General features: G+C 40.8%; 2 protein-coding genes and 1 long non-coding RNA gene across 8 annotated transcripts; 2 read left to right on the top strand and 1 right to left on the bottom strand.

The window, feature by feature from the left end:
- Positions 1-2804: 2804 nt before the first annotated feature.
- Positions 2805-17848, top strand: Fs(2)ket (Importin subunit beta Fs(2)Ket). 3 transcript variants are annotated; one of them, XM_071779272.1, is made up of 7 exons: positions 2806-3059; positions 3631-3689; positions 3771-3953; positions 4650-5003; positions 5116-5265; positions 5355-7219; positions 17708-17848. In XM_071779272.1, coding segments are annotated over exons 1-7 (2805 nt in total). In that variant the 5' UTR covers positions 2806-2866; the 3' UTR covers positions 17709-17848. The 3 variants fall into 3 exon arrangements, with proteins under 3 accessions (XP_071635371.1, XP_071635373.1, XP_071635372.1); XM_071779271.1 differs by lacking the exon at positions 17708-17848 and adding an exon at positions 7826-16703; XM_071779270.1 differs by lacking the exon at positions 17708-17848 and having other exon boundaries at positions 2805-3059; positions 5355-7223.
- Positions 17849-17889: 41 nt separating this feature from the next.
- Cart (Carcinine transporter) lies at positions 17890-24176 on the top strand. Of its 4 annotated transcripts, none has more exons than XM_071779274.1 (11): positions 17892-18030; positions 18694-18915; positions 19682-19861; positions 20218-20321; positions 20677-20831; positions 21066-21147; positions 21597-21845; positions 22263-22477; positions 22678-22859; positions 23079-23257; positions 23535-24176. In XM_071779274.1, the coding sequence occupies exons 1-11, from the start codon at positions 17968-17970 to the stop codon at positions 23743-23745; spliced, it is 1842 nt and encodes a 613-aa protein (XP_071635375.1). In that variant the 5' UTR covers positions 17892-17967; the 3' UTR covers positions 23746-24176. The 4 variants fall into 4 exon arrangements, with proteins under 4 accessions (XP_071635376.1, XP_071635375.1, XP_071635374.1 ...); XM_071779273.1 differs by having other exon boundaries at positions 20979-21147; XM_071779276.1 differs by having other exon boundaries at positions 17968-18034; positions 18653-18915; positions 20979-21147.
- Positions 18629-20760, bottom strand: LOC139813664 (uncharacterized). The gene is made up of 3 exons (XR_011732204.1): positions 20620-20760; positions 19428-19934; positions 18629-19289 (listed from the first exon to the last, which is right to left on the bottom strand). It is a non-coding gene; the product is annotated as an uncharacterized lncRNA (long non-coding RNA).
- Positions 24177-24222: the final 46 nt, after the last annotated feature.

The following is a 24222-nucleotide window of genomic DNA, read 5'->3' as shown; positions in this document are numbered from 1 at the left end:
GAAAGAAAGAGAGAAGCCAGATGTAATTACGACGGCTGACAATAAAGAAGTCGCGAAGAGGAGAATACTCGAGACGTCGATCTTTTCATCCGTACGACCGTCGATCGTAAGGGCGATGCATATTATAATATAATATCACGTGAATATGCCACTGTGTAATATCGTATGCAAATATTGACACACACACATGTATACACGCGCGCCCATTCATGGAACCTTTTTTCCGGCCTGATTCGTTGTTAATTCTGTACCGAGCCACAACACGGTTCCCTCTCGCTTGGAATAATATATATACATATATATATATATAAATATAAATATAAATATATATAAATAGATATATAAATACAAATATAAATAAATAAATACACATTATATATATATATAAATAAATATAAATATAAATATATATATATATAAATACAAATAAATATATATATATATATTTATATGTATATACTTTCGATATGTACGACGAAGAGGCAGTTCAAAGGCAAGATGCGAGAACAAAGAAATTATGACGATTATATTTTATAAATAAAAAAAATTGACATGTGATATAGATGGTAAGGCACGCGAGAATGCGTTGCGATGCATTACGAAAGCAAATGTATTCTGTATATCGTTTCATTAAATCTACTAAAACGATGAACCGGTTAGTTTTCCACTTCCTTTCTTCGCGTCCCTCCCTTCCAATTCTGTCTCTTTTCTCGCTCGTCTATAACAATTCCGCGATGCAAGAGTTTTTCGTTCAAGGGTAATTTTTCACATTAACCCATCCTTACTTCTTCGAAATTGCGTACACCTGGTCATAGCTCTTAACACATCGTACCGGTTTCTAGAACTTAAATACGCGAACGAACAGTATCGACGTGCAGATGCCGATGCTGTTTTACGTAATGTTTTATTTATGAACGTTTTCATCGACAACGAACAAACATAAACAATCGCTAAAACAATAATTCTGATCGTCGAACTAATCGAGAGAGCTGTTCGAAACTTTGATGGATAACGCAATAATGCAATTTTAATTTCATTCTCACGGATATGTGTGTACTACTATAGTTACACTATAGTACTATAGTTATGTCCCAGGAAAAATCACTCTAAAACACATCCTATCGATCAAAAGTTTTATTTTTAGGATACGTTTTTCTATATGTAAGTAAAGAAATCTACAAATAAGGGAATAAAAAGACATGAAAATATTCATAATTTAAGCTTAAATAAAAATTGTGGTATTTTATTGTACATGTCGGTGATAAAACATCAATTAAATGATGATAATTAATTATAACTGAGAATATTTCTATTAGAGTTTGATATTACTATAGTATTTTTTAAATAAAGATACGCGATTTATTGAGACAATATACGTACGAATCATATTCCTTTTCGATTACATTTTAAGTAGCAAGGGACAAAATTATTGCACCCTTGACATTTGTAATCATGTGATGATTAATTAATGACAGAGAGCCAGTTGGGCCAAGTTTCAGTTTCGAGTTTCGTAGCGGAAATGATGGATATAAGATAGTATACATAACTTGTAGTCACATACCTTTCTAAGGAACTGCATCAAGCAATGGTGCGCCGATAAATTTTCGCTCCATTTACAGACACATCGCAGTCACTTGACGTTGGAGCACTTTAGTTGAGCAACACCTTAGTTCAACTTTGTTTAACAGTTTATCGTTAAAAAATACTCACTAATAATAAAACATGCACACAACAACATTAAGTAGGTCGTAGGTCGTTAAGATGTTACGTTAAAATCTTTTCGAAGGTGCATGTACTTATTTTTAATGTTGCAGTAACCCTGTAATAAAAAATGCATGCAATATTTCAATTTTGCAGTGAAATACAACTTTTGTAACATTTTTTGCAATTTTTTTAAAAATTGATTCGAATGTATTGTAGTATGTCAACAAAAAAATTTTAGCGAGAGACAAAATATCACTTTTAGAGACTATGAATTGGAGAAGAAAAGAAATGAGAGGGGAGATTTATAACAAATACCTGTTTCAATTAAGTAAGAAAATGACTTGACAATTTTTCTCCTGCTGGACGTTTCGAAACAGATATATCAAATATACCATTGCAACGTCGAATCTATTATATTTCCAAGTGTTCCTTATTTAACCTTTCACGAGCGGATAGCCGCAACGTTTCTGTATATGCAAAGCAAAAGTTTACATAGACAGAGATCCTAGCGAACGTCCATAAATCAAGCGACGTGAATAAAGAAAAGTCGGTCCACGCGCGAAACATTTATTTCAAATCTTCCACAACGTCAAAAGACCCACCAACAGTCAATCTTGCGCAATGGACGCGCGACCAATGCAATTGCTCGCAGCAGTCGCAGCACGCAGCAGCCAACTGCCAGGTGGCGTGCGCGCAGCGGCGAACGCATGCGCGATGTACGCATCGCGCGCGATGAAAAAGTAGTTCGCCTCGCGGAAAAACACGATACGATCGCGGTGGAGGGACGCGACGGTGGTTTCGCGTCCGTGGACGATCGTCGTGTCGATTTCGCTTCGCTCGTCGGCGGCTGGCTGTATTTTTCGTGCGTCGGCGTGCCCGCGATTCGTCCTTAGCGGGCGCGAGAATATCAAAGGCTGCCGGGTATCCCTGCGCCGCACATTGTGTGTGAAGAGAACGCGAACTACGCGGAGCACATAGAGAGAAAAAGCGAGGGAGAGAGAGAGCGATAAATCGGCCCGTTGTTCACGGCGGAGCAAGGGAGACGGGACGAGGATCGGGCATCGGGGGCCGCCACTGCCGCCAGCCGCGCGCCGCGCCAGGCACAGGAAGTGGACGGCAAGGTGGGGGGAACGTCGAAGGCAGTTGAGTCGGTGGTGGCTACATGTGGATATCCGCCGGTCGTGACGAGAACTTTCGCATCAGGGAGCAGACGTTTCACATCCCCTCGCGTCGAGTCGCGGGAACTGTGACGTATCACGCCGTAAACGAGAGAGTGAGCGATCCGCCGTTAGCCATGCAGATGGACCCGACGACGTTGCAGCTGATCCAGGTCCTCGAGAGGACCGTCTCGTCGGGTGAGTCTGTCGTCTCTCGTTGGAGTCGCCTGCCGCCGCCGCCGCCGCGGCGACGTCACAAGGACCGGCGGCTTTCCTCCATCCGAGCGTCCTCTTGTCGAAACGCGAAACGCGACGTTTCGTCGCGACGGCTGCTCCGACGGTCGTGGCGGCGGCGGCCGCAGTGATGGCGATCTCGGAGCACGCGAGAGCGAACCGCGTGCGCGTCGCCGTTCTCGGCGAATTTGTCGCAACGTGCTCGGCTCGCGGGCGGTTCGCCGCCCTCGGCTCTTCCGGCGGCGGTGCCGTCCGTCGTCGTTTCGCGGACGGGACCGCGAGCCATTTCGCGCACGCTGTTACGCGCGATATCGCGCCCCGTCGTGCTGTTGCTAGGCGCTTTGTTCGCCGCTGGAAAAGTATTGTCCCGTGTGACGGTTGCCTCGTATTCGCACGCATTGGCGCGACACGCATCGCGAGGCGTCTCGCGCTCGTCTAACCTTACGGTTTTTCCGCGATTCCCGGCGCGGTAACGATATTTCTTTAATATTGATTGTGGGCGCGCGATTGTAACATGTCCCTGTCGCATTTTCAGACAAGAATGAGCTCGTGGCAGCACAGACTTTCCTGCAGCAGGCGGCCGAAACCAATCTCGTGAGTAAATTTTGCCACCATGGGATTTTGCGACAGTAATGTGAGGAGCGATTGCAATATTCGGTGGTATGTCTGTTTTAGCATGAATTCGTGCAACGACTCAGCGCCGTGCTGGTCACAGTCGGCGCGAGCCCCGTCGCCCGCATGGCAGCGGGTTTACAGCTCAAAAACCAACTTACCTCCAAGGATCCTGACATGAAGTTCCAGTACCAGCAACGCTGGCTCACCATTCCTGTTGAAACGAGGGAATATATCAAGAAAAATGTAAGGAGGGTTATATATTTATCGTATTTTCTTGTATTATTAGCATTTCAATTTGTAAGCCTGTTCTTTTTAGCTGAACTTCTTGCGTGGTGCGTCTTTTCTCTTTTTTTTCATGTTGGAGGGAAAAAGAGAAAAAATTAACCGTGCAAAAAGCTCAGCTAAAAAGAACAGACCTTACCTGATTTTACGTAGAGACGACATTCCTTTGTTACAAATGGAGGAGTAAGAACCACAGTGGTGTAAGTAAAATTTTTTAAAATATTTTCTCGTGTGCATAGATGCAATTTATATATTGTAAAGATTACATCTATGCATACGAGAAAATATTTAAAAAAATTTGACTTACACCACTGTTGTGTTTTTACCCTTCCAAATGTATATTACTCCTAGTGGATACAAAGCAGAAATATTTTTACTTTATCACTTTTATCTTCACTCATTTTTATCTTAACTCTTATTCTAAATTTTATCTTTATGTATCTTACTTTATCTGTTCAAAATATTTTTTAATATAGATTTTTATAACAGATTTTAACTCTCAAAAAGTAAAATTCTAAAATGAAAATTTTAAATACTTAATAATAATTGTTATAAAAATTTATCACTGTCAAGAAATGGATTTAAGGACGTGCTAAGTATGTTCGGTATACGTATATTCGGTATATGATAGAGTTCTCCATGCATTTATTTTTACAGATTTTAGGAGCGTTGGGAACGGAAAACAATAGGCCAAGTTCCGCAGCACAATGCGTCGCTTATGTTGCTGTTGCCGAGTTGGCAGTGGGGCAATGGAGCGAATTAATTCCATTGTTAGTCAATAATGTTGTCAACGCGACCAGTACCGAGATGATGAAGGAGGCTACTCTAGAGACTATCGGATATATCTGCCAAGAAATCGAGAGCGAAGTGCTAGTCTCACAATCAAACGAGATTCTTACTGCTATCATTCACGGTATGAAAGGTTCCAGCACGTCAAATCACGTTCGACTAGCGGCTACGAGCGCCCTGTATAATTCCTTGGAATTTACCAAAGGAAACTTTGAGAAAGAGGTTAGTGTTTGTATCATTGACGCGAATATATCTCTTTCGTACACGACTGCGATATAATTTGTGCAATAAGTAACTAATGTTGTGACATTATATGTTTTAACCCTATGTATAGACGGAACGAAACTTCATAATGGAAGTTGTGTGTGAAGCCACTCAATCTACCAATACTCAAATCAGAGTAGCTGCGTTACAGTGTCTTGTGAAAATTATGTCACTATACTATCAATACATGGAACCATATATGGCTCCAGCACTGTTTCCTGTAAGTATCATTTACTGTTACCATAATTGTCCTGCTAAAATATTAAATATAGCGCATGTCAAAAATTACTAGTGGAATTTTTATTACAGATTACTTTAGAAGCGATGAAATCCGACATCGATGAAGTAGCACTTCAAGGAATAGAATTCTGGTCGAACGTATCTGACGAGGAAGTTGACTTGTCAATGGAAGAAGGAGAGGCATCGGAAGGAGGTCGTCCACCGCTAAAAGTCTCGCGGCACTATGCTAAGGGTGCTTTACAATATTTGGTACCGGTATTGATGAAAAAATTAACTAAGCAAGAAGAGTTTGATGATGAAGATGACTGGAATCCTTCGAAAGCTGCTGGAGTTTGCTTAATGTTGCTATCCTCCTGCTGCGAAGAAGCCATTGTTCCATTCGTTCTTCCTTTTGTCAAGGATAATATTAAGAGTCAGGACTGGAGGTACAGAGATGCGGCTTTGATGGCGTTCGGTTCGATTCTCGGTGGTTTAGAGCCTGCCACGTTGAAACCGTTAGTGGAACAAGCCATGCCCACTCTCATCGAGCTGATGTACGATAACAGCGTAGTCGTCCGCGATACCGCTGCATGGACGTTTGGTCGCATATGCGAGATGATTCCAGATGCCGCAATCAACGAAACCTATCTGAAACCATTGCTGGAGTCTTTGGTGACCGGATTGAAGGCGGAACCGCGCGTCGCTGCCAATGTATGCTGGGCATTTACAGGATTAGCAGAAGCGAGCTATGAGTCTGCTGAGGCAAGCGAAGACGGCAATCAACCAGAAACATACTGCATGTCACAATACTTCGATTTTATCATTCAACGACTTTTGGAGACTACCGATCGACCGGATGGGGCTCAAGCGAATTTGAGATCCGCTGCCTATGAGGCTCTTATGGAGATGGTGAAGAATTCACCGCGCGATTGTTACGTGACCGTACAGAAAACTACGATGGTGATACTCGAACGACTGCAACAGGTATTGCAGATGGAATCGCACATACAGAGCCATTCAGATCGTGCCCAATACAACGATTTGCAATCGTTGCTTTGTGCGACTTTACAGTCCGTATTACGTAAGGTTACCCCGGAGGACGCTCCGCAGATATCCGATGTGATAATGACCGCTTTACTGGCCATGTTTAGCTCAAACTCCTGCAAATCAGGTGGTGTTCAGGAGGACGCGCTCATGGCTGTCTCGACCCTGGTTGAAGTGTTGGGCGAGGGTTTCCTGAAGTACATGGAGGCGTTCAAGCCTTACCTCTGTCTCGGCTTGAAGAACTATGCCGAATATCAGGTGTGCTGCGCGGCGGTTGGTCTCACCGGTGATATCTGTCGTGCACTCAAAGGCAAGATGCTTCCTTATTGCGACGAAATTATGACTCTGTTGTTGGAGAACCTCAGCAATAACGCCGTTCATCGTTCGGTTAAACCACAAATTTTTTCGGCCTTCGGTGATATCGCCATGAGTATCGGACCGGAATTCAAGAAATACCTAGATGTTGTATTGCAAACATTGGTGCAGGCATCGCAGGCTAATGTCGATAGAAGCGATTACGATATGATCGATTATCTGAACGAGTTGCGCGAGGGCGTGCTTGAAGCTTACACTGGCATAGTTCAAGGTCTCCGCGGTGATGCGAATAACTGTCCGGACGCCGCTATCGCCCTTATCGAGCCGCACGTTCCGTTCATCATACAATTCATCACCTCGATAGCACAGGACCGCGAACATTCCGAGGGTAATGTGTCGGCCGCGGTAGGCCTGCTAGGCGATCTCGTCATGGTATTCGGAACCAAGCTGCTACCCATGGTGGAGACCGATCCGCTCAATGATTTGCTAGCCAAGGGCAGGAAGTCGCGCACTCATAAAACTAAACAGCTGGCGAGCTGGGCTGCGAAAGAGATTCGAAAGCTCAAGACTGCTGCTACCAACGCTACGTCCAGTTGGTGAGTACCTTTTCATATTATTTCTCTCGACTCGTTTAAACGCCGTGCCTTAATTCGCAGAGTTCTCGATGCGATTTTAGCTCACTTTAATCAACGCGCGATGCATTAACACTGCATTTTATTTTGAGTTTATACCTCAGTTCACATATCCCGTTAGAGGGACGAGATTTGTCTTCGTTACTTTTGTTGCGCCTCTTCTTGCGCTTTTCCGCACTCTTCGCCTTTATCATGCATATTCAATTACTATATCATCGTACATTCTTTGGTATTGCTAAGTTTTAAACTGGCGAGCTTTTTATAGTGAGGATAGGATGTAGTTAGGATAGAATTGTTAGAGGAAAGAGAGAAGGGGGAGGGCGGAAGATAAAGAGAGTGAAAGAAAGAGAGAGAGAGAGAGAGAGAGTGTGCGCACGTGAGCATATGAAGGCATTGAAGAATCACTTCAATGTCGATAGGAATGCACTATTTTCTATCGTAGCGTTGTTTTCTGTCCCTCGGATTCCCCGCGTACGCGATTTGAAACGCCCGAAACTCCCCCTCTCCGCAAAGAAACGAGCACCGATGAGCGACGGTGACTGATATTTGGCTCGCTTTTGTTGTTTACAGATCACCCCACGGTTGTACTGTCGTGCAATTTGATTTGACTAGAAAGCTATCAAACACAATACAAAGACAACAAGATTGGATGGTGCGGATGCGAGTTGATGGATGTGCGTGAGTTCCAAAGCGATGATGACGAGATGGGGTGATGAGTCTGCACGTGTCCCTATCTGGCGACGGTATTTTATCGATATAATATATCGGTGTCGATCCCATATGATCCGAGAGAAAGACATTTTTAGCGAGAAAGCGAGAGAGCGAGAGAAAGCGAGAATGAGAGAAAGAGAGAGAGAGCGCGAAAGACAAAGAGAGAATACAAAAAAAAAAAGGAAAAATAAATACCTGTCCGCCGGATGCCGACAACGGATGACGAGGAGTGCAAGTTGATGTTGCCGATGAATGAGTCAAGGCCAAGTGAAAAGTCTGCTGAGAAGAGAGCGAAAGAGAGAAAGATTCTGATTGCAAGTATGCCTGGTATAAACGAGCCTGCGGCTTTCATCCGCGTGATTGAGAGATTATAGCCCAAGAAGAGAGAAAGAACGAGAGAGAGGACAACTTCGATGAACGATTATCGTGAGCAGTGAGATAAATGAACGGAAGAAGATGGCGAGAGAGCGCGACAGGAACATCAAGTGAGGTGGATGGACAACGTACATATATATGAGTGAGGGAGAGTGAAAGCGAGAGACTCAGGGAGAATTTTTGAAATAAAGTGATAGCATGATAGAACGAATGAAAGATGTAGTAAAATGTATCATGTAATAATGTGTATATGTGTATGCGTATATATGTGTGCGTGCGTGCGTGTGTGTGTGTGTGTGTGTGTGTGTGTGTGTGTGTGTGTGTGTGTGTGAGAGAGAGAGAGAGAGAGAGAATGAAAAAAAATACGAGAGTCTTTTATTTATAGTGACTCGCCGTTGACTCGTTGTAAAGCTCGCGCCGAGCTTCTCAACGACGTGCATCAAATTTTGAATCGCGGTTTTTAGCTGTCAAGTGCTTATATAGAACCGCGCCGAATTTATCCGCGTAAGAGAGTATCACTTTCCTAAGCAACAGGAAGCTTGAATGGACAGCGTAGGAGAAAGCGAGAGAGAGAAAGAGAGAGACTGAGTATGAAAGGTCGTAAAGATTACAGAACGCAACTTGATGCCCCCTTGATCCGATCATGTTGCGCAAGAACTTTGTGTGATCTGCTGAGATGAGATGCGTATGTTACTTTTTCCCCGTATGTGAATGTCTGTTTGCTGTTGATTGGATAATTAAAGTTAATATTTTGATGGCACAAATGAATTTAGTTGTACCGAAGTCCTCGTCCGGCCTGAACGTCCGTTAGGAGCAAATGATCTCGTATGCTCAAGAACAAATCTCCAAAATTTCCTCAAACTCTCTCCCCTTATACTCCCCCACCTCGATATCATGTAAGTCCTCTTTAGTAGCCGGCCGAGTGTTTCGCGCGATCATGGTACTCACGAGTGGCGTCGCAGACGAGGAGCTTTTCGCACTGCCATTTGGAACAACGCTGCACGGCTTGTCCAGACATTTTTTAAACACTCGTTTCTTCCTTCTCTCCTATTCGTGAGAACGTCTGAGCCGCTCGAGATCTGTTTTGAGTGAGAGATCGTCTTCCTGGCCGCGTGTCACCGTCACAGGAGCGCCCGTCGTTCGCCCGCGTTTGCACGACAGGGCTGTCTCTCTTCGCGGATGAAACTTTAAGGAGGTACCGTGATCGCGTTTAAATCGGTCGAGTTCTGTCAAACGGATAATTGACGTAGCCTGGAGTCGTAGTCTGAGGAGAGAGGTGAGCCCGGTGAATTTCTTTCGTGGAAATCTAAGTTCGCGCGATGAAGCCGCGCGCGCTTCGATTTGCGCGAGGCCGCGACAAGCCCCTCCACCACGCACGACCGGGATGTCTCAAGTATCCTGTATCTCTACCTCCGTTTATACCGCGTCCTTGATGACGATCAGTCAATGCCGTGCCGATCGCGAATCGTCATTGCTAGTTCGTTCCGTACAAATCGCGTACAAGTCTCCCCGCGAATCTTTCCTGAGAATCGTGGCTCGCGATTTTTAGCGACATCGCTAATAACACAATACGGAGTTACGTCACGTCGTTCGTCATTGTCGTCGAGAAACGTGTCTGCGGTAGTGCCATGCATTCCAAATGCTTTCGCCAGCGGATCCTTCTTTTCGTAATTTGAGTATTTTCTAGCGACTTCGCGTTCATATATACCTTTATACATCCTTACTTACACTCTTGTCGTGATTTTCGGAGTGCGAGAGGGAGATAGCGTAGGAAAATCTCTAGTTTTTCGAACTTATCAAACGCGGGGCAAACGTGTTTTGACAAATACTCCGGCGCGGAGACGTATATAATGTACGATTTCAGATATTTCGGCACCGATGATTAACGCGATGAAAATGTCGCGTAGATTATGTTTCGCTGATTCATCTTTGCGTCTCCGAAAATCAAAACTCGTAATCTTAATCGCTCGTCGACGAAACCAATGCATTTTTAACACGCGCTCAAACAACTTTTATATTTATATGGATTATTTTGCACATATAACACGTGATACATTGATTAATATATTGTTCCGCATAAGTGTTGCCACGGTATTTCGTAGCCCTGGGTTTTTACGAGAAATATTTTTAGATACTTAACTCGCACAAATTCTAGAAAAAAATTGATCTCTTGGTTTTTATCGTTTGTTTAAGAGGTGTACATGTGTTAATTCGATTTTCTTGATCCACGTATCTGTTAGATTCAGTATCGATGATAATGATAATGATAATACTATCTTCGATTGTAAGAATATTGCCAAATTGTAAATAACCAAGTAAGAAAGCATTTAATCGCCGGCTTGAAGTCTATCAAGTTAATATCAAAGTTTAATAATGTGAGAGATATATATACATAAATATATATATATACATTTATTGAAGCTATTTCTCTAAGAGAAGGCTAAACTATTTTTCTAAGATGAAATGAGATCTTTCATAAATTACAAAATAAAACTTCTTGCGAAAACACAGGTAAACATTTTGAGCTTGTGGCAATATTTATTCGAGCCATTCTGTACATATATTTTAAGATAATTATGCTATTTGTCAAATAGCCCGTGATTTTCAAAAATCTATCAAATATATCTGTAACATTCTTTTTTCTTTTAGTTAATAAACTATAGTAATATCAAATTTGTGGCACCAATGAAGCAATTCTGACATATGAATTCGTTAAGTATTTTAATGGTTATTTATTTCTCTCATCTTTTTTTATGTTTATCAGAAAATTGATTACTCTTGTCGAAATGCAATGCCCTAAATACTGCAAATTTCGTCGCAATTATCTTAATAATTTGCCATTTTAATACGATCATCGATAGCGGTTAATTAACAATCGCGATCGATAGCGAGTCCCGTAATCGCGATAGATTCGATAAAGAGACGCGAGTATATTCTTTTCTTTTATACATTCCATTTAGCAGAGATTAGATAAATAGAGAGAAAGAGAGAGAGAGAGAGAGAGAGAAAAGAAAGAATGAGAATGAAAGTGCCACAACGGAGAGGACAGCGGTGCGTGTCTTTCCGTATCTTGCAAAGAACTCGATTGCCCGCCTATTCTTCTTATTCGCGATCGAGAGTTTTTGCAATTTCTGTGTGTGACGGTCACCGTAATTCGCAGCGTCCCGATTTTGGTGCTGAGATCGATCGTTCTCTTAGAATCTGGTGCTAAACTATGAAATCGTAACGATGATTCTGAGAATCAGTCGGGTTATTGACTGATTAGTCATCAATGTACATATCTAGAGTTTTATTATCATTAACAAAGAAATCATATGATCTCAAAACACAAATAGCTTAATTTATTTTTTTCATTTTTCTACTACTTACTACTATTGACATATATACATTTTTTGTAATAAAAAGTTAGTTGCTTTAAATTTGAAAAATTTGAAAAAGAAATTTATATAATTTAATTTATTGAACAATAGGAAAATTTTGTAAGATAGAAATATTCTTCTCTTTAAACTCGATTAAATTATGGTTATTATATATTCAAGTGTCAAAAATCGTTGATCAAATATTGAGAACTATCGAAGGTTAAAAATATGATTAAATGCGTAATTATCGCTTTGATCGCTATGTTAAAAGTTTTATTATATTCATTTACTATAATACTTAATCGTTAGTTTGTTCTCAAAAAGATCATCTCGAGCCTTCCGCGAAATCGCCGCGAATTGCGTCGCCGAATTAGCCGATAAGGGGAAAAAGGCAGAAGAGAGAAAGTTAGGTGCGAGAGTGAAGCGTGAAATCGCTATTAAACGGATGAATCAAAGATTTGCGATGTAAGAGAGAGAGAGAGAGAGAGAGAGAGAGAGAGAGAAAGAGAGTGAGAGAGAGTGAGAGAAAGAGAAAGAAAGAGAGAGAGAGAGTATGTAGGAGACGAAGCGACGAGATACAGAAGTGACAAAAGATACAAAAATACAAAAAAAGAAAAAATAATAGATATATATGTGACTGTGATTTTTGGAGAGAGACTCTCGTGTGCGTGGAGTCGACATTCTGCCCTGAGGGGAGCACGGTCCTCGCGACCTATTCGCGATCCTCTTTCGTCAATCGCAGGGACGAAAAAAAACTCTGGCGGACGATCCTGATTCTAGCATATCCTACGATCGAAGTTCTTCTTCTCTTCCTCCTCTACCTCGACAACCTGATCGAGCCTGAAACGCACACGTCGGGATCGTGGCCAGAGGAATAAAAACCCTGCTCTCGCGAGTACCGTGCTTCCGTCAGGCTGGCTTCGTATAACGAGTACTGATGTCCTCGTCGGACGAACAACCTTAATCCTTTATCCCGTAGACTATAGACATTTCTTAACCAACCCCCTATCTTTCTTACCAGGAGACCTATCTTTCTTACCTCTATATCTTATTACCAGGAGAATTTAAGGTTCTTTTAACAGAGCTTCGGATGATCCGTGCAACAAGAGAAGTCTATATATATTCCAAAAATTCGTATGCCAAAGATTTCTTAAAAGTGATAGGAGAGGATTAACACGGTAAGTGTTAATTCAACGTGAAAAAAGAAATTATCGGACTCCGACGCCGCTCTGTGAGAGGATCACCGTAGACCGTAAGCCATCGGAAAAGTGTGTAACGCGCGCAAAGCCTATACGTTTACTTTACAATAGATTTTTTCCGCCGTAACGACGTTTTCGTGACGATCTCGAGGAAGCGACATAACACGTCCTTGAAGGAGGGTCCTCGATGCGTGACGAGACCGGGGAATTTCTCGTCGGCACGCGAAGCCAGCCTGGGGGAAACTTATAATAGCACGACAGAGAGCGATTTATCTTGTCGACTAATTAGTTGTTTAGCCTTTTCATCGTCGAGACTCCTAGAGTGGGTGCGATGCTTACTAGAGCGAACGTACGTGATATGAGCGTATTTTACGTAGTATATTTAAAAGTCGTGTGCATTACGCTGTATCAGTGATGATGTGCGCTGTGAAGTAAGTAAGGAAGTTTATCAGGGATGCGTCGATGATGACTGATGGAGCGGATCGGAGAGAGAAAGAGAGAGAGAGAGAGAAGATGGTGATGATGATAATAATTGATGCTGTGCTGATGTTGATGTTGATGTTGATGTTGAGGATGATAATAATGATGAGGATGTTGATGATAATGTGGGTTGGCTCGTGATTCGTCGTGAATCGCGGCGTCACGTTCGAGAAGTGAGAACGGATCGTCGATGCATGCATGGAGAAACAGAAGGCCAAGCAAATATGTAAAAGTAAATATAAATTTTGTATCGCGAGGCGGGCCGGATCGCGCCGCCTGTCGGCCTGCGGGATCAATGGAAAATTTCCCCGGGGAAACGTGATCTCTCTATAATTATTAATACTGATCTCTATATAGCTAATATACTGATGTATTTTTGGAGCCAAAAATTTTAACAGTAGAGTATTTAAAAAGGAAATGCTAAAAAAGAGGAAGATTGACTAATACATGTTTTTCATCTTCCTCTCTTCATAACTGCCGTCGTATCTTAAATTCAATTCGGTATTTTTTAATTTAAAGTACATTTTTGACGGAATTTTTAAAAATTAGATCGTTAAAGCAATCATCTTGCATCAAAAACGGTTGAACAAGAGTTGTTTTTTCGAAGTTTTCAAGTGATCCCGCGGGCTCGCGAGCGTACTCGCGACTCGCCTTCCGCCTGCGGTGTCCTTGTACGTACGAGACAATATTTTCGATAATATTTTTTAACAATCGAGTCGCGAAACACGAGCCCAACGCGTAGATCTGTTGTTCGATGCTTGAAACCGCGCCGCGGCGGTGGCGACGAGTGCATCGTAGGGAAAGCGAGCATTTTCTATTTTCGTTTCCATTTGTTTCTCGACGATGTTGCCGAAGGAGAGTATTCTATCTGGTGAACCGGTCGCACTTTAAACTGCAAGAAATTGCAATTGAAGTCTTTTCGTCACGTCGCAAGCGAACGCCACTTCCGGAGAGAATTATATCGATGCTGCAATCCGTCAATTAAGAATCACGTGTTCCATAGTAATTAATTGTTATACTATACATATTATGCCGAACGAAAATTCCAATAGTGCAGTAGTGCAATAAAGGAAATCGCGTCTGTCGTGGGTTTAGATCAAATTCGGTGGATCTCTCACTTCCGCAAAATCGCCGCGATACCTATACCGGCATCGGTCTCGTTAAAAATGACCTCGCCGAGACACTCCCTACGATCCACGACGTTTTCCCGGGGGGTGCAAGATGCCGAAAGTGACGTCACCGTCGCGACGAAGTGGGCGAACTAATTAAAAAAAAAGAAAAAATAAAACAAAAAAAAAGCTGCGTGCGTGAATGACGTCTGCGCTGCGCGAGAGAGAGTGCCGAGTGCTGCTGCCGATCGAGAGATGCGATCGGATCGAGCTAATTATAATTGACGCGTGATGGGAAGAAAATGTGTTTCTGGGCGACCTATATATGCGTGGGTGAAACGAGAGATGAAAATAAAAGGGGACGATTCTGAATGTTGGACGTCCGCCTGCCCGTCGTGTTGCTCCACCCTCTCCTCCAAGCAAAACCTCCTGGCACTCGATCCGCCGATCTCTAGGATAAGGCTCCTTCGTGCCGCGATAAGAGCGCCGACAGGCGATGAGCAAAAAAAAAAAAAAATATATATTACGGCCTACTCTCGCGATGCGAGGGGTACAGTCCGATCGCCGATTTTTCGTACGGCGTGACCCAGATCGGACGTAAATCATTAACCATTTGCTCAATATTGGATGCTCCTTTTTGCATCTGCGATCGGTATCGAGCTAAGGGAAAGGGAGCACCAAATTGTTCGCGCCTTGCGAATATCTATCGTTTTCTGACGCATGAATAATTTAAAAAAGAAAGGGAATTACGCTATTTCGAGAAATGTGATGTTACAGAAGAGATTTTGTTTTATATATTTCAAGGGAACGTAAAGCTTGTCGGATTTAATGTAGCGTGAGTTTACGATCGACCGGCTGTCACGTTAGCTAAATGTTATGTATCACGACGTAAAGACGTTCTTGTCGCAAGATATTCTTGCGACGGCACAGCATGGCAATCAACGTATATAGGGTAGCAATTAAATATTTGGATATCGCGTGATTGGGATATCTTGACAAAATGAATGCGCAGCTAAAATTTCAACGAGGATCTATAAATATCTCAGACTGTGCGGAGCATTTACTCGGGAATTTCATTTAACGTTAAGTAAATCCTGAAATTCTAGAGAGCCAAGTGAATGAAGATAATACGTAACGTTTGTAGAGTTCCACGCGTTTCAAATTTAATTTTGAGAACAGTTAATGTTTGGTTTACAGTTTCGGGAAATTGATAATATAGAATAGTACAAAATTACTGTCTACTCTGTCTAAGTTTTGGATTCGTGCAAAGTGTTCTCTGTCTTTTCGAAGGATCTCTTTCATCTACAAAAATATCAAAATCTACTATTTCTTATGTAATTGTTGTCTCAACGGCGTGTCCAAAAATTAGAAGAGTGGACGATCCAAATCGCTTTAATTATGATTCGATCTTTAAAGAATATCGGTTCTTTTTTCTCTCACTTGCTTTTTCGCTCCTCCGACGATCGCGAGGAGCTAATCGGACTTCAGTGGGAGAGGGTGCGGCATGTCCACGTGGTGCAAGAACCAAATGCACCGCGTTAATCGTTTTATTCCTATTCGTTTTCGTGTCAGTCGTGTGGTGCTTGCGAGGATTGTGTTTCCTGTGGTGATTTATAATTGACAACGACAATGTGACTTCGACTACATCGCTTACGTGAGTGCCAGAGCGATCGTGGAATGACTGGGGGACGATTCTTCGGGAAGTGTGTCTAGCGTATAATTGGTCACATTAATGATCGCTCGATTAGTGGCCTCACACAAGGCCTCTTACACGAAGAAATATCGCGAAAAAAGAACCGCGAAGACGTTTCTCTTCAGCGCTCGCTCGTCCTCGATGTACGCGGGGCGCATCGTCCACGTTGCATCGCACAGGAACAATTCGATTTGCATATCACTTTAAGACATTAATGTGGCTGACTGTACCGATGCGTGCAAGAGACAAGATTATACGAATCGCCAAGCGACAGTGCCATATAATATCGAGTCATTTCGACTGCTGTTTATTCACCGATTTAATTTGCCTTTCCAACGGACACGAGCGAGCTTCAAAACGCGGGAGAAGCGCTCGCGTGTCCAGGAATGCGAATATCGAGAGATACGAAACGAGATTCAATCGGCAGAAATTGCGAATTGCTTCCTATTTTTTATTTCATGGTTTCCCTTTTCTCTCATGAAAAACATGATGGCCCGAAAATAAATTCCATTTGAAATCTAACCCGCGATGGATGCCATTATTACCATACAGTCGTCGCTCAAGTACATCAAGCACAGCCAATGTGTCACCGCCCTTTTTCGTACCACCTCCGAGTATTTCGTATTACACTTATCGCGTATTTTTTACTTTTTGTTCGCAAGTGTTTTTGGAGAAATTAAAATTTTCTTTCTCGAATTCAACCCTATTTCTAGTATGTCCCGTAAGTATCCGTCGGCTCAGATTATTTTCTTACGCTCGCCAGATAATTCAATATTATACAATTGAATAAACTGAGGATCTTTTTCAACGAAATTAACAATTCGCATCGCGACGGAATTTTTTTAAACAAAAAATCGCATCTATCTGGAAGGAGTGGGGATGAAGAGGCGATCAGATCGCTGCATCGTGCGTTCGTAACAGCATGTGCGTGTCAGCGTCATTCTTAATCTTTTCTAAATACCTTTAATCTAATTAAATTAGAAGGGCACAGCCCGCGTCACAGATTAACCGCCCGCCCGTCGCATTTCCGATGGATCTTTCGGATGGTGCAAACGTGCGCGTGCAGCTGATCAAGCGCTGTCAGTGTTGTTATTATTATTTACAATAAATCATAAATATCGCGTTTTTCTAATGTGAGAGAGATCTACGCGACTTAATATATTTGGTGCATCAAATATATATACGAGAGAAGCACGATCGACATTTGCAATTCGTGTTTCACAGCTCTCGTAAATCATTCATCAATCTTCATGATCTGTTGTGAATCCTGATTGTGGAAAAAGTAATTATATCTTTTTTTTTCTATCGTAAACTTTTGAAAAACTAAAACTCGTCACACAATTTTCGTATCTTTTGAATATTAAACGTGAAAACTGGACGAGAGGATTACGAATCTACTTTAGGTATACCGATAAATCTCGAAATTGCAAAAGTATCAAGTTAAAAATAAAAAATTAAACTCGGCAACCGAAGAATACTCGAATTCACTGGTGTTCTTGTATTTTGGACCCGTGTCCTGTTAATAGAAGTCGCAGCGCGGCGAATCGCCGTCGGTGCTGAAATCGTTGAGGTGCATGGTGCACTTTTGTGAGTCCACGACACGAGAAAGAGAGACGCTCACTCTTGCGCTTTTATTACGGAGGGAGAGACGGGGGCAAGAGACGATGCAACGCGCTTCGCATCGGTCGAATCACCCACGGATGGAGGCTAATGCAGGTCACGTGACGCCTTTGTAAGGTATCATCGGGGCTTTCGGTAACGTGGGACGAGGTCGAAGTTCACCGAAATGGAGCGACAGGACGATAGTGGCTCGACGCGGGCCGACAATGCCACGGTCGCGGAGGATGACGTGAGTATAATTTTTTTGTCGAAGGCTGCTTCCTCGAAGGATGTCTCTTCGACTCTTATTTCGATTACGCGCCGAATCCATGGAAGCGAAATTTAATATTGAAGATAGCGTTAAATTGATTTAACTCTTCGCTCGCTAATTATCGAAATGATAACGTCAAGCTTATTTACTTTCGTACTCTTTAGCACATGATTAAAATAGTGTTTCATGAAACATGATAGTAATTTTATAATCTCCGAAATAAATCTAGATAAAAGTGAAAAGTTTCAGCGGAAATCAACGTTTTATTACTAGCTTCACTGAAATTTGAATTATAGATTCTTAGACGAATTTTGCTATGTTTATGTCTTAATGAAAATATCGAGAGACGTGATTGATTCATATAATCTTAAATATCTATATGCAAATTAAAAACTATAACAGACAAATGATGATAACAATTCGATTTTAAATATTTCTCGATTAATTTTGTTCTCAAATTTTTGTAGTTTTAACATTAAGTCTTCAATTCTTTCGAAGTAAGTACTGTTAAAAGTAAAAAAATGCCAATTAACTTCAGATTGCTCAGGGAATTTGTAGCCGACGATAAAAATGATAGCGATAGGATATTTTCTATAATTAGAAGCGCTATTTGGTCGCTGCTCTGCACGAAATGTCTCGCAGGGCAACTTCGATCTCGACGATCTTTTGCCGATTGTTGGCGAGTTCGGTCGTTATCAGAAACAGTTGCTGTGGCTGGTCTGCTTGCCGGCGTGTTTGCCGTGCGGTTTTTGTGCCTTCAATCAATTGTTCATGGCGGACACGCCGTCGCATTGGTGCAAGGTGCCGGGTTTGGAGAACATGGACGTTGCTCGTAGAAGACGTCTCGCCATTCCCGCGAGCCAGGTGCAGTCGATGGTGTGAAAGATGTCGTGTCGATATCTTGTAGATGCAACGCTGCTTTTTGTAGGTCGATCCGCAGAGAGGGTGACGCCGATTATATGTTGATGCGTTTTGAGTCGCTTCCGCTACAACTGCGGCTTATCATGCCATATCCTATTATTTAGGCCCAGTTTCACAAGTGTCGGTTAACTTTTAACCTTAGGTCTTTTTCTAGTACGTTAGAAGGAGACGAAGAGTGAGTTAATCTAAGGTTAAAAGTTAATCGACACTTGTAAAACTGGACCTTAGTGCTAGATATGATAATTATAATTCCGTTGGTATATTCCTCTTCTTACTTTTAACGTTGCGTCTCCCCGTGATGACTTGTTTTCCTCTCTCTGTACACATGTAATTCACTTGATTAATCGCGTCGTACGTAATTTAGTTGCAAATTGAGTTGTTTAATTAGTACTTAGAATCTTAGGAACTCGTGCTAGACAGAGCGAGCTAATTCTGGATTTCTAGTTTACTCTTACCTTGACTGCGGCAGAAGCAGTTGGAAAAGTCAATTCCAGTAAACGCATCGTTGTATATACGTGCAATTTTGTACCAGTCCAAGTAGAATGCGTTAATTTTGGGGCGAATAGATTCTGGTATAGCGACTGCCGTTTGTTTCACGCGGTCGGCTGCAATTCGGTAGGATCGATCCCGCGTCTTACAGTTTCGTATCGAATACATTATTCATGCGATGTCGCATGATCCGGCGCTAAAAGATGTCATGTGAAAGCAGGATGACAACGAGACGTATAGCCAGTGCACGCGATACGATATCGACTGGACAACGACGATGGAGAACTATTCCGTCGTGGCAACGTACTTGCCCGTGCCCAACGCGTCGTGGTCTGTCGTGGCCTGCGATCATGGCTGGGAATACGAAACCTCGGAGATGACGTCGTCCATCGTTATCGATGTACGTTCGCCTAATTGTACCGAAAAACCGTACAGCTTTTGTCAATTGTCGTTCGCTGCAGCGAGCATCGAGTCTGCAATAAAATTTATTTATAAATTAATAAATTTATCAGCATAACACATTTTTAGAAGTAAATTAAATTTTACAGTTTTGGTACACAATTTAATTCGCTTTTGATAGAAAATACAATTACAAATATACAATTTTTTACGAGTATACGTATACAGATATTTCGTTTGAGGAAATTTAAAAAATAAGAACAAATTTCTCTTTTACAAAAGAAACAAAAAATTTTGACCAAATGCTGTACTTTACTATACTAAAAAACTATAATATGTAATTATAACATGTTACAGTTTGATCTTGTGTGCGATCGTGCGATCTATCCAACAATTGGTTTAGTGGCCCTTAATGCAGGAGGGCCTATAGGAGTATATTTGTTCGGTACATTAAATGACAGGTAATTTAGAATTCGGTCGATTTCATTTTCATTAAAATTTAGTTCTTCTGCGTTTACAGATTTAAATCTAATACTCATATTAGATTTTTTAATTAGAATGTAATTTTTTAAATTAGAACATACTGTTTTTTCTGTTTTTTTTTTTTGACAAATATAAAGAGTTATTAAAATATTTTTTCTATTTGTTTGAATAAATTTATTTTAGCACAGATTATCTATCTTGTATTTTATCTTGTATTTCGTATGTATTGATATATTGTGCTGAATTTTATTTTGTCGAGAATCGACGAAAAATTACCTTTTTTTACATGTTAGTGATGTTAATAAATAGCAGTCTATTTATCTTGTTGAATAGAATCGGCCGGAGATTATCTTTCTTCACGTGCTTGGCGACATTAATAATTGGCGGCTTTCTAACAGCAATCTCAAACAATTTTTGGACTTGGGCCTCCACGCGCTTTGTCGTTGGTCTGACAATACCAGCGATTTATCAGATACCTTTTATTATATGTGAGCATTAAAATTTTACAATAAATTTGTAACTTTGTACCTGAGATTAATCGAAGATTAATGTATCGATCTAATATTAGGATCTTATGTTAGCTTTGTTGACGTTTGTAGTTAAATTTTGGATTTATTATAAATTAATTTCCGTAGCTTTGGAGCTGGTCGGTCCAAATTACCGTTCATTCGTGACAGTTATGACTTGCACTTTTTATACAATGGGCCTTTGCATGCTGGCAGGTGTCACCTATTTGATACGCGATTGGCGAACGCTCGCGATAACTACGAGTGCGCCTTTCCTGATATACTTCTTCTACTGGTGGTGAGTGAACAATTAACGTTGTCATTGACAAATATAATGAGGATATAATGAGAGATTACATAAATTACAATGTTAATTGCATTTGCGTTTCATATGAGCATTATATTTGCAGAATGAGACATCTCTTTGAATCTCGCGTGAATTGAGTAATTAGTTTCAGAGCATCTGTTTATATCTGATTTACATCTATTAATATTTATCAGTCATCAACCCACATTCATAAATGTTCTTAGTTGTGAGATAATTAAACGAGCGCTTTTTAAAATTCGTATCAACGAAATAACAACACACAGTGAATATATATTTAAAAAAACGTACGTTATCGTTAAGTTAAGTTGACGTCGAAATGAGTTATTTTGAAATAATCTTAATTTGCCTTTTTGTCGCGTGCGCATACATATTCATATATACATGCAAGTATCCATGTGAAAGATAAGTGATTATTATAGGTTCTTACCGGAGTCACCGCGGTGGTTATTAGCGAAGGGTCGCCTAAGCGAAGCTAATGACATTCTTGAAACTTTGGCTCGCGTAAATGGCAAAGAACTTCCAGTATCGTTCACGCAGAAGCTTCGTCAGCGTATGACGATGTCGAGGTCGAAGAGCGAGGAGGAGAGATTACGGATCGGTCCCGGTGTGCTCTCGCTCTTCAAATCGCCAAATATGCGTCTCAAGACGTGTCTTATCACTTTAAACTGGTAAGTCAAAGTACACAAGCGCATCTATCGATTTCACAAGTCGCCAAAAGCACGATAAATTCACGTATCAATAATTCCTGCCTTTTGCCAGTTTTGCCTGGCTGGTTTTCTTCTGGATTTTGCTTACTGTATTAGGCTTATTTCAGATAATATTATTCTTAGAAAAAAGAAACAACTCTCGTTTAACTTATTCACGATTTTTCTGCAATGTTTTAATATTTTATATCTCACATAGGTTTATGTTACGAACCTTGATCTTTGTAATGAATTAAAAAAAAACAATAGATTAAAGTTTATTGGTTATATATTGAACGTGAATTTGCTTCTAATTAAAACACTTTGATGTTCCGACACAGTACAATAATTTATAAAAATCTCATATGAATGAATAGATCTTTACTTTATATTGCCGATTAGGTTTGCCAATAACATGGTGTATGTCGGTCTTTCCTATTATGGGCCGGCTCTGGGGAACGAAGAACATTTGAGTTTTCTGTTTTCTTCCCTCGCCGAGATTCCCAGTTATATCGCTTGTTGGGTTGTAATGGATCGATGGGGTCGCCGATGGCCGCTTTGTCTGTGCATGGTCGTGGCTGGAGTGTCGTGCATTGCAACGGTGCTGTTATCGTCCGGTACGCACTGCTGGTCAATTAATTAATGACTTGATTAATTAGCAAGAGTGGCAACATAATCAGTTAATTGTGTAACGTGCCGATATTGCTGAGAGCAATGAGTTAGCTTATAGCTTAACATCGCATGGAATTGCAGTACTAAGAAAAAAGCTATGACGTGTCAGTTTCATAATTATTATCTTTTGTGCTTTTCCTATAAGATGCTGTCATGGAAACCTTGATACTGTTTCTCATATCGAAGTCTGCGATATCGGCGTCATTTTTAATTATTTACCCTTTCGCCGGGGAGCTTTATCCTACGCAACTACGCGGAGTTGCCATTGGTTTCTCCGCATACATAAGCGGCCTTGGACTCATCATTATACCCTTCGTAACATATCTCGTGAGTCGGAATTGATGTTTGAATTTTATTTCAATAACGCTTTCCCCTATTTATTATTTTCCGCAAAATATACTTTTACAAGATTTGCTAATAGTGTTTTAGCTATTATGTATTATTTAATTTATTATTTTATTAAATATCAAAGATAAAATGTATACCATTCATCTTTGATTAGTTAGATTTTTGTAATATACTAAATGTTTGCTGATACGATTGCAGGGGAAAGAAAATCTTGTGCTGCCATTAGTTATTTTGGGCGTGATCTCGGTAATTGGTGGCTTGTCTGGACTGCGACTACCGGAAACATTGCACCATCGTCTGCCACAGACGGTTGAGGAAGGAGAGTTATTTGGCAAAGATTGGACGTGCGCGGATTGCATCCGTTGCGTTCCAACAAAGTACGCACTTGACAATTAATTGAGTAAACTTATATTTTGCGCTTGCGTAGAATATTAGAAAGTTATTTTAATCTATCAAAAATTTTCTCTTTTGAAATATCAATTAAAATGAAATAATATACGATAATAACTATATTAATTTGTAAAAAATTAAGTAAATGACTTAACAGTTATATTTTGATGACTTGTTCTATAATATTCTCGATGTAACTTTTGTATTTCTTTGCTGTCTTCTGTGATTATAGACTTTCGATTTATTACAATTTGTATTCTTTAGACCCTCATCGATCGCGACTTCTTATGAGGATTTATCAACGCGAGAGACAGTAGAGATGCAGGAAGTACCCGAAATGAGGGTTACTTCATCCATTTTGGAAGAGAATCAACGGCCGAGCGTGGCAAGTGTTCGCCGTTTGGTTCGCCAATCTAGCGTGATGGATACTCAACGCGATTCCGACGGGACTATGAAGATGACTTATTGGTTTTAGTTCGGGTCATTTTGAACCGAGTGCAGTTCTAGTCAAAATAAAGTGGAATTTTGTCCTATTTCTTCTGCAATTGAATTTAATATTTTTTAATAATTTGATTAAACAGTTATATTTTATTTGTTTATTATTGATCTATAAATTATTTGAGATATGTATAAAACTATATATAAGAAAAAGTATATATCTATGTACATAAATAAAAAAATAACTTATTCTGTCGAATAAATGCTATTTTAATAAAAAGTAGAATTATATTCTAACAAATTATATTCCCACCGTGTCTAAAATGAGCTTCTTTCTTGATATAAAATATCAAAATAAAATCTGCAAAATAATATCGAAAGTAAAAGTTCAAATTTATTTAATTGTCACCGTTGAGGATGAAAGACTAATCATTATCGCAATTGTATGTATTGAACACATATCCTACACTTTACCTCTTACGTCACATGATGATGTAGCGTAGAGTTCTTAGAA

The sequence above is a fragment of the Temnothorax longispinosus genome, chromosome 5 (assembly GCF_030848805.1).
Source record: "Temnothorax longispinosus isolate EJ_2023e chromosome 5, Tlon_JGU_v1, whole genome shotgun sequence".
Lineage (NCBI taxonomy): Eukaryota > Metazoa > Arthropoda > Insecta > Hymenoptera > Formicidae > Temnothorax > Temnothorax longispinosus.
Note: the sequence above shows the minus strand (reverse complement) of the source record. Positions and strands in the feature narration are given on the sequence as shown.